The sequence below is a fragment of the Embiotoca jacksoni genome, unplaced genomic scaffold, assembly GCF_022577435.1.
Source record: "Embiotoca jacksoni isolate LCO1_2020_lvr unplaced genomic scaffold, fEmbJac1.0.p SCAF_25, whole genome shotgun sequence".
Classification (NCBI taxonomy): domain Eukaryota; kingdom Metazoa; phylum Chordata; class Actinopteri; family Embiotocidae; genus Embiotoca; species Embiotoca jacksoni.
Window position 1 is genome coordinate 2,390,948 of NW_027185376.1, and position 9,808 is coordinate 2,400,755.

At 40.1% G+C, this 9,808-nt stretch overlaps 2 protein-coding genes across 3 annotated transcripts; one reads left to right on the forward strand and one right to left on the reverse strand.

Moving 5' to 3' along the window:
• The first annotated feature begins 659 nt into the window (after positions 1-659).
• On the forward strand, positions 660-3,552 carry tyms (thymidylate synthetase). 2 transcript variants are annotated; one of them, XM_069159575.1, is made up of 7 exons: positions 660-1,016; positions 1,538-1,611; positions 1,701-1,875; positions 2,428-2,529; positions 2,622-2,797; positions 2,897-2,968; positions 3,080-3,552. In XM_069159575.1, the coding sequence occupies exons 1-7, from the start codon at positions 803-805 to the stop codon at positions 3,215-3,217; spliced, it is 951 nt and encodes a 316-aa protein (XP_069015676.1). In that variant the 5' UTR covers positions 660-802; the 3' UTR covers positions 3,218-3,552. The 2 variants fall into 2 exon arrangements, with proteins under 2 accessions (XP_069015676.1, XP_069015675.1); XM_069159574.1 differs by having other exon boundaries at positions 2,622-2,968.
• A 59-nt stretch (positions 3,553-3,611) lies between these two features.
• Positions 3,612-9,707, reverse strand: enosf1 (enolase superfamily member 1). Its single transcript, XM_069159573.1, has 15 exons — positions 9,544-9,707; positions 9,338-9,440; positions 8,323-8,438; positions 7,490-7,576; positions 7,373-7,399; positions 7,221-7,293; positions 7,097-7,135; positions 6,829-6,911; positions 6,623-6,745; positions 6,407-6,541; positions 5,358-5,399; positions 5,154-5,283; positions 4,425-4,524; positions 4,249-4,330; positions 3,612-4,159 (listed from the first exon to the last, which is right to left on the reverse strand). The coding sequence occupies exons 1-15, from the start codon at positions 9,622-9,624 to the stop codon at positions 4,067-4,069; spliced, it is 1,314 nt and encodes a 437-aa protein (XP_069015674.1). The 5' UTR covers positions 9,625-9,707; the 3' UTR covers positions 3,612-4,066.
• Between the last annotated feature and the right edge of the window lie 101 nt (positions 9,708-9,808).

Here is a 9,808-nt window from a genome sequence, read left to right on the forward strand (position 1 = left end):
ATTTTTCAAACAATCTGTTTTTTGTTGTTCAAAATGAAATGATCTAATGCAGTAATATATTTTTAAAACTCATTAAACATTTAAAAAAAAAAAAAAAAAAATTATTCTGGCAAAATATTTATTTGTCATATTATTTGTCAATCACCTCCTAGGTACAAGCAAATGAAATGGTGTTTCCAGCACAGAAATAAAGTGTTGGGTTTGCTGACCTTTTCTTGTTTATTCTACATATATTTGATATTATTATTAATTTTATTCATTGCTAATAATTCAACTGCTATACATTTTAGCAAGTTATTCATATTACATAATGTGATGCTGAATATACTAAATATCTCTCCAAAATATTTGGAGATTAATGCGATAAAAACATTATTTAAAATACCTAATTCTTTTCACATGTATACTAAAGTAGTGCCGTTTTTGACATTTGGATTAATTCTTGTTTTTTTTATTTATTTATTTTATTGCGATTATTCTATTTATTCAGATTCACGTTCAATAGTCATTGAACACACACAAAAAAAACTATAAACAAAGAAATCAATATTTTGTGAAGCTTAGTCAAGTTTTTGTATAAAGTTTAAAAAAAAGAAAAAAAAAAAGCATGCGCGCCTTTTTTAACTGCTATCGCGAGATTTCTGTCAACGTGGAAGTAGTCTTCGCCCTGCTGTTGTTATTGACTCACTCTTAACGGGAGTGTTTACGATTCAAAGTTACCCGGGAAAGAGTGAGCGAGTCCGTTTATTCTTCCGCGGCTGATTTACCCGCTGAAAACATCCAAAACTTTTGTCCTGCAAACATGCCCGCCACTTCAGAAATATACGTGGGAGAGGGCGGCGGCAAGAAGAAGGAAAAGACGCCGGCGACGGAGAAGAAATTCGGTATTTTCTGCGATGAACGCGGGTATCTGGATCAGATCGAGTACATCATGCAGCACGGCCGCGGGAAGGGAGACCGAACCGGGACCGGAGTCATCTCCGTGTTCGGTGCTCAGGCCAGATACAGCCTGAGAGGTACGCTTTAATAAGTCAATCATAGGTTTTAGGAGGGGAAGTGTAATGCAGAATGGACCTTGTGAATCAATATTGAACACTAATGTTATTTATTTAAAAAAAAAAAAAAAAAAAAGTCAGCTGTTAATTAAACATTGTAAAACTAGGTAGTATGAAATAAAAATAGTAATTTCAAGTAAAAGTATTGTGCTGTAGCTGAGTATATGTTGAGTAACAGTACCTGCCTGATACATGTGATTATGTTATTTTTGTCACTGATAAATCAGCATTAGCATCCAGCAGGGTTATAAATATGAACAAATATATGTACATGAATGCCAATAATTAACCAAATTTAAGGGATTCCTGTAAAAAGGATTTTTACACTTTTATATATATATGTGTGTGTGTGTGTGTGTGTATATTTGTATATGTGTGTGTGAGAGAGTGTGTCTGTGTCTGTGCGTCAGCAGATAGTTGTGATTAATTCAAATATCAATATTGCTGCCACCTGTGAAAATCTGTCAAATGTTTAATCGCAGATCAGTTTCCTTTGTTGACGACCAAGAGAGTTTTCTGGAGGGGGATCCTGGAAGAACTGCTGTGGTTCATCAGGGTGAGGCTCAACATTTTGAGGCAGCACACATTGACACACACACACACACACGCACACACGAATGAATCAGGCTCTGATGTTCTTCACAGGGATCAACCAATGCCAAAGAGCTGTCGGAGAAAGGCGTGAAGATTTGGGAAGCCAACGGATCCCGGAGCTTCCTGGACAACCTGGGCTTCACGGAGCGAGAGGAGGGCGACCTGGGACCCGTCTATGGTTTCCAGTGGAGGCACTTCGGTGCGGAGTACACAAACATGCGTGCAGGTACGGTGAGACACCGGAAAGTTGAATGTTTGCCCCTCAGACAGTCCTGTGTGCTTCTTGTTTTCAGTCAAACTTGGAACAAAATTTTAAATCATTTTAAATGGAAGTGTCTTCATTCAACTAGTTTCTTTATTTTTGCCGGCGTAAATAAGAAACTGTATTTTCCTTTAATCTCCATCTTGATCAGTAAAGAATCCCATCTGTAATAACATTTTCCATCGGTCTCAATTTATATTTAAAGGGTCAATTCACTCAAAAATGATCTTAACTCGAGCCGTGCGTGTTCTTTTTTTGGTTATGCTTTTCAAAAATCCCCTTTTTAAGCCCTTGGACTTGAAATATGGATTTACTTGTATGCCTGTTGAACGTTTCATGTTTGTAGAGACTGTCAGTATGTTTGTATTTTTTTTTTTTACAAAGGTTTCCACTCGTTTTAAGTTTTTGCATGCAGCACAGCGTCATTGCTTAATTCTTACTTTGCAAACTGCATCTGCAGCAGCTATAAACACCCGATTACTGCGCCTGTGCACCTTAAAATGCTGTTTTCGACAGATTACTCGGGACAAGGCGTTGACCAGCTCCAAAAAGTCATTGACACCATCAAGAAAAATCCCGAGGACCGGCGGATCATCATGTGTGCTTGGAACCCCAAAGGTGAGACGGGAAGTGAAGTTCAACATCTTTCAAGTCTCGGTTAATGAAGGATCGTAAAACCGAAACGTCCGCGTTGTCTTGTGTTGGTGCAGACATGCCCCTCATGGCGCTGCCGCCCTGCCACGCCCTCTGTCAGTTCTACGTGTGTGACGGCGAGCTGTCCTGTCAGCTCTACCAGCGCTCCGGTGACATGGGCCTCGGGGTGCCGTTCAACATCGCCAGCTACGCGCTGCTTACCTACATGATCGCACACATTACAGGACTCGAGGTATTGCACACTTCTGTAGGCAAACTGAATTTCTGCTGTGTGCACCAGGTGTCCTCCATCACCTCACCCGTGTTTGTTTCTTTCGTTCCTCCTCGTCAGCCCGGCGACTTCGTTCACACTATGGGCGACGCGCACATCTACGTCAACCATATCGAACCTCTCAAAGTGCAGGTGGGTTAGTTAAAGAGAGTTTTTTTTTTTTTAAATTTTTTTTTTAAAAATTATTATTCTCCGTTCTGTTTGATTTGAAACTTACACAATCTCGTCTGTGTTAACGTGCAGCTTCAGAGGGACATCCGACCCTTCCCCAAACTGAAGATCCTGAGAAAGGTGGAGAGCATCGATGATTTCCGCGCCGAGGACTTCGAGATCTGTGACTACAACCCACATCCCACCATCAAGATGCAGATGGCTGTGTGAAACTCTAATCATACCATGATTATGGATGAACACAGTATGTTCTCTATTGTGTGTGTGTATATATATATGTTGTATGTCTGCTTTACTTGCACTTCTGAAAGGTTCAGTTCACTGAAATCACAAACAGTGGGTTCAATAGGATTTGTGTATGTGTGAGTGATTTTGGGGAACTGTTTAAACCACATGAACCAGGTCCACCAGGTGTTTTTTCTTGCGTCACATGTGAAAAACAAGTCTTGTGTGTTGGGTTTTTTCAGTGTATTAAATGCCTTCTATCATTTTCTCTATTTGAATTGATAAAATGCCAAGTTCTGTAAATAAATGTTAACTGATGATGGTGTTGATGTTAACTTGAGTTGTACAGAAATGTTATGAACACACAGCAGGAAGCTGGTTGCAATTATAAGGTATATAATTAAGAACATTAAAAAATTAACTAAAATTAGACTAATCTCGTAGCCTGGAGCAGACAAGTGACTCACTATCGCCTCCTGAGGCACAAAGTGGTATTACAAGATGGGACTTTACATATTGCAACTTTAAATATTCAATACCAAAATCTGAAATGCACTGGAGGGTAACTTGGGTGTTTGCGTGCATGTAAATGAGCCCGATTGCTCCAAAGAAAGTTCAGTTTCTGTCATGCAGATGCATTCTTTTAGATATCTGTGTAGAAACCTGGCAGATAAAGAAATCTCAATTCTTGAAAAATCTAGTAATTGCACAGTCATTGTCTAAATAAAGTGTTTCTTATTTAATTACAATTTGGCCTAGTGTAAAAACATTTTCACAGACCTTCATTTCAGTCTAAATTTACCTATAACAGTAAAAATGTTTAAGATACAGTCTTCACTTCTTCATGTGCAGCTTCCATACGTCTCCTTCTGGGTACTGGTGCCTCGTCACCGCTGACTCCAGCATCTCACAAGAATAGCCCGCGTCCTGAAAACAAGCAGCACAGTGCACACAGACATCTGATACGGTACTTGTGTACGATGTCAAGTTTTTTTGAGTTCAAGTCTGTTTCTTACCTTGGGAGGCATGTAGTGGGCGTCTTTAATCTCCACCGGACTGGTGAAATGTTCGTGGAGGTGGTCTACGTATTCACACATTCTGGGGGAAAAAAAAAAAAACCCGTAAAGCTCAATGTAACGCTAGAATCACTAAAGAGCTCCGACTGGCAACAAAAAGGAACGTTTTCTCTGACCGGTTGCTGAGATTCGCAGACAAACAGATGTAGTCAAACAGAATCAGATGCTGGACGAGCTCACACAGACCGACTCCTCCGGCGTGAGGACACACGGGCACTAAAGGAAAAGAAATGCATTGCAGTCATACACAGATACGTGTCGAATGTGGAGCCCAAAAAGGACAACAATCACATGGGAAATGATTAATAATAGTTTATTAATATTTAAGAGTTTAAAGAGGAGTTAAAATGGAGTCTAAAACAGACGTAAAGCTTTATACTTTAACCTTTTCAGTCAGGTGATAAGTTAAAATTGTATTTGTCTTAATCTATTTTCATCATGAATTATTTTTCCTACTTCCCTGAAGCTAGCCGTTTCGATGTATGGAGTCGGCCCTGAAATGAAGGAATGATGCACTGAGGAAAATAGGGAACAGAAAAAAGACTAAACTTATGTCGGACGGACAATTTATGTCAAGATAAAAAAAAAAAGGAAGATGAAAGAGTTTAAAAGATAAATAAAAATCAGACGTTAAAAGAAAAATATGATGCCTTCATCTTTGTTTTTACAGTCCATTTTAATTACTGACCTGATTGGATCATAAATTGATGTCGTAATTTGTATTTCAGACTTGCCTGATGACCTTTGAGTGCATTTGGCTGCTTACAAAGTAAAAAAAACAAACCTTTATATTGACACTTTGGGGCTCCATACAATGTGATTGTTGTGGTTCCTTTAAGTTTTACCTTGGAACTTGTGGGCCATCAGCAGCACAGCCAGGTTCTCGTTGACGCTGCCCAACCGACAGCTGTCTATTTGGACAAACTGCAGCGCCGAAGCCTGGAGGAACTGCTTAAACATCACCCTGTTGTGACACTGCAGAGAAAACTGAACTAAAAATATGATCTAATCTCAGTGATATGTGCGTAGGAACAAACTCGAGCTCTGACCTGCTCCCCCGTCGCCACTCCGATCCCGAGCGGAGCCAAAGCCTGCAACAACAACGCCAGACATCTTTTATCACTCAAGGACGAATTACTGACTGTGTTTAATGTGACTGTTAATACTTATCGTTTGAAAGAAAATCCTATTAGATGAACACAAAAAAACAGATGCAAATAAACAAAAAAAGTTTAAAGGACACAAAACACTTATATTAAGACGCAAAACAACTTCCGGGAGACACAAAACAATCACAAAGAGGAAAACTAACCTTAAAAACATACAAAACGTGCAGTGTATAGAGATGCAAACATCTTAAAGCAGAAACAAAATATGATGCAAAATGAACATGGAAAGAAAAAAGTACTCCAGAAAGATGCAAAAACAATTTCAGAAAAATGCAAAACAACCACAAAAACAGCCAAAACAACTGCTAAGATACACAAAGCACCCATATGGAGATGCAAAGCAACTTCAAAGAGAGGCAATATAAGACACAAAACCACTAGGAAAAGAAACAAAACAACAACAGAGAGAGACAAAACAACCAAATAGAAACAGAAAACAATCACAAAGCGAAACAAAATAACCTTAAAGATAGGCCAAACACCCACTGTATGCAAGACAGAGACACAAAACGACCAAGGAAAGAAACAAAACAATATAAAAACAGAAATAAATAATAAAGATACACAAAACATCTATATGTAAATGAAAAGAAACTTCAAATAGAAACAAAATAAGACATAAAATAACCACGGAAGGAAATAAAACAACTCCAGAGAGACAAAACAACTCTAAAAACAGGCAAAATAAACGTCAAGATTTACAAAACATCTCTATGGAAATCCAAACAACTTCAAGGAAATACAAAACGAACAAATACAGAAACAAAACAACGACATAAATAAAATTTTTAAAAAAAGACCAGGAGTGACATGGCTGCATTGTTTAAAGTCTCTTTTAGTCCTTCTCTGTCCTTCTTCGTCCATAGTATCCCACAATCGAACCATTCGACACACATAAGAAAACATGGAAAATAAAACTTCCGTCTCACCTTAGAAATAGTGGCGTGACCGAGGATGTCATCTGGAGACGTGGGCTCCTCGATCCAAAGAGGTTTGACCTCAGCCAGTCGGGACACCCAGCTGATCGCCTCGGAGACTTCCCATCTCTGATTGGCATCGATCATCTGACACAAACACACTTTAGTCCGGAGTTACTTCCTGTTGTAAATACAATAGCGGGACAAAAAAAAAACCCACAACCTCACCATCGTGTTATTGGGCCCGATCATTTTCCTGATGAGGCGACATCTGCGTATGTCATCCTCGAGATCGGCTCCAACCTTCACCTTAAACTTGGTCCAACCACTTTTAAGAGCATCTGTGCAGAGCTTAAAAAAAACAAAAACATGACTGTCATTGAAGACAATCTTTCTAACCATGTATTTGTTGTGTGTTTTACAGCACCGGGAACCTGTTCGAGCTGCTGGTCCGAGTATCCGAGCCAAGCACAGGAGGTGGTGTACGCAGGATAACCGCCGCTCAGCATCTGATCCTCTAACAGGGGAGAGAAACCGTCCAGACAGGTAAGACGCACTCGAGGAGAGAGACGTGATTTGAATTGTGCAAAGGGGGCCCTTTTATGCCGGTTAAAAGCACTCCGGTTAGTTTCCTGAGGAGGCAATTTAATTCTGCAGAGTCCCATTCAGCCGGTAATTAATGACTCTTTCCAGTGTGCTCACCTCTCTGCTGCTTCCCCTCCCGTGCTTTCACTAATATGTCTGAATTAGGAAGAGAAACACAGTCCGCTGGTTAGAAAGAAGGGATTTCTTTTCTCAAACTGTACTGCACATCACAAACTAGTACCCAGAGCTTCCTCCTCGGTGAGCACGTCAGTGATGTATCTGAAGTCAACGCATGACACAATCCGCTTCGGATCCTGCAACGACACATACGTGACACGATATTTCCCACGCGATCCCATTCCCGGACATAAATCGAAATTACCGATGACTCACCATGTCGACGAGCAGCTTCCACAGCGGCTACAGGGAAAGGATGACAACAGTCATGAGGTGTCGCGCTTGTGAGGGAAATGGTGTTTTAATTGTGACGCCTCATCCGAAGGTCCCCACCTTGCCCTCAGCCCTCGCCCACAGGTCCCACACGGCATTCAGCAGCGCAGCAGTGGCCAGGTGGATCACTCCTTTCTCTGGGCCCAACTGTGTCAGACAGCAGATTTAAGAATCCAACCTTGACGTTCTCTTGATAAATATCATCAGAAGAGTGGAGAGTACACCAATATGTGTTAAAATAGGAACAGTTCTACAGATTTCAACCAGTTTTGTTCATGCAATCGTAACTAGGATCATATTTTTTCACCTTTTGCTCATGTTATTGTTGATTATTTTTGCATCTAAATAGCCTTTTTTTTTTTTACATTTTATTGTCAGCAGTGTGAGTCATTTCTATGACACAGAGCTGAGATGGATCTTGGCAACAGACGCCTGACTTTACTTCTTGAAAAGCCTTCGATTGAAGAGTGCAAAACCTCTTTTACATTTGTTTGTCATCGCTTCAGTCTCAGATTAGAGGACCTGTGGATCCTGGCAACAGAAACTAGTGACCAAAGATGTTCTCAGTGGACCTTATTTGTGGATTTAGGCAAGTGTCTTAAGTCGTAGTGTTTTTCATGAGGAAACAGAAGTTGCAAAAGTGAGCACCTGCATGGTAAATTGTATATTTCATAAATTTTTGTTGTGAAAAGAAAGATATTGGTGGACAATATTGTCAAAGCTTCAAGGAAAACACAATCAAATCAGAGAAAGAAAAAAAAAAAAAATCAATGTAAGAAGGATCATGTTATGATGAGCAGGTTTTTATGCTGTGAATCCATCAGGTTGAATGGTTCAGTTTTATCCATGCGAGTTTACATGATATTTATTACTGACCGAGTGGCTGTTCTTACCCATCTCATTTGGCCGTCGCTGGTCAGCAGGCGGTAAAACCCACGAAAGTCGCTCACAATCTCCTGCAAAGTTTTCCCAACGACCAGTCCGGCCAGGGCGTTGACAGCACACACCACTGCAAGGTTTCAATGAACACAAAAAAACTATTTCAGAGGATGAAAGCTTCCAGAGAGTTCAACAAACCTCACTTAAAATAGATACCATATTTAGGTGCAGTCCAACACAACAGTCCTGCAATAAATTCTCATGAAGGTTCATTTTCAGTTTTTATTGTGGTGCTGTTGAAGTATATTGCATTATACAGAGAGCCTCCAAAATGACCACATAGTGAATTAATGCCTCTCTGAGATAATAATAATAATAAAAAAAAAAATCGGATTATTACAACCTTCATGAAGAGATTAGTTTTTGCTTCGTGTAATTAAAAACCTGCCAACTAAGTGCATAAATATACATGTAATGTAATATAAATGTATTGACTGTTATATTGATTACCGCTAGATGGCGGTGTCGGGTAAACGAAACGAAATGTTATCTTCAGGTGTAGTCAGAAATACGACAACTTCTGAGACCTGTGTAAAATTGACATTATTGAGGAGCCTAACATTTAGCCTACAGTAAATACTGTAGGTCTGTACTATGTTTGATTTTTATAGCCTGTTGTAAGTGTTTGTTTTGGGCGTGCAACCTATGAGAGCCAAATAATGTTGAATATGGTATGCAATTATATATATACGGAAATGTAGCTGAGTTCAACTGTAGCGTTTTGCTATTTGATGTAAACAGTTGACATATCATATATTCATATTTCATGCAACAACTTTTTACTCCAATTTAAAAAAACAAAAAAAAAACTTTCTTATTGGAATTTGTAAATTGTTGAAATTCCGAGGTTTTTTTTTGGGGGGGGGGGGGGGGGGAGCACTTGAACGCAGCAGTGCTATATGCGTTATGGTGGTCTTCTGTTGAAACTTCGCAGTGTTTTGTTTTGTCTGCACACCGTGTGAATCCTACCGATCTCGGTGCCTTTTCCTAAAGTGAAAGTGAGGCCGAAGCCTTTCAGTCCGCTGTCCGTGTCGAGGGTCACATAAGCGGCAGAATAATCCGGGTCGGTGTGCTGCGGGGGGAGAAAGGCCTCTCACAACGTCAGTATTTCCTCTTAATTGTAAGCAGCGTGGACATGAATCCGGAGAGTGTTTTCCTGCAGAAACGTCCTTTACCATCGCGTCCGAGCCGTGCTGCTCCAGAGACGTCGGGAATCTCACGTCCCTCACTGTCACATTCACAATTTTGTGCAACATCTCGGGAGCTCGGATTACAGTTTTACCCGTCTTGTGACCCAGCCTCTGTTTGGACTGGTTTCTTCTGAAGTGACCTGTATGTAGGAGCTGACCCCGCCCACTTCACGCTGTCACAGGTTTACTTAAAGAGACTCATCTAATGTCTACAAAGAAGAACACAGGGTGTAAAATCACGTTTTTATTG

Bases quoted from the DNA above. Each gene is read 5' to 3' on its own strand.
- tyms (XM_069159574.1), top strand. From the start codon at position 803: ATGCCCGCCACTTCAGAAATATACGTGGGAGAGGGCGGCGGCAAGAAG. The intron at 1,017-1,537 runs GTACGCTTTAAT...GTTTAATCGCAG, and splicing joins GGCCAGATACAGCCTGAGAG to ATCAGTTTCCTTTGTTGACG. The intron at 1,612-1,700 runs GTGAGGCTCAAC...TGTTCTTCACAG, and splicing joins AACTGCTGTGGTTCATCAGG to GGATCAACCAATGCCAAAGA.
- enosf1 (XM_069159573.1), bottom strand. From the start codon at position 9,624: ATGTTGCACAAAATTGTGAATGTGACAGTGAGGGACGTGAGATTCCCG. The intron at 7,136-7,220 runs GTACTAGTTTGT...TTCCTAATTCAG, and splicing joins CACCGAGGAGGAAGCTCTGG to ACATATTAGTGAAAGCACGG. The intron at 4,331-4,424 runs GTCAGAGAAAAC...TTTTTCCCCCAG, and splicing joins TCTGCGAATCTCAGCAACCG to AATGTGTGAATACGTAGACC.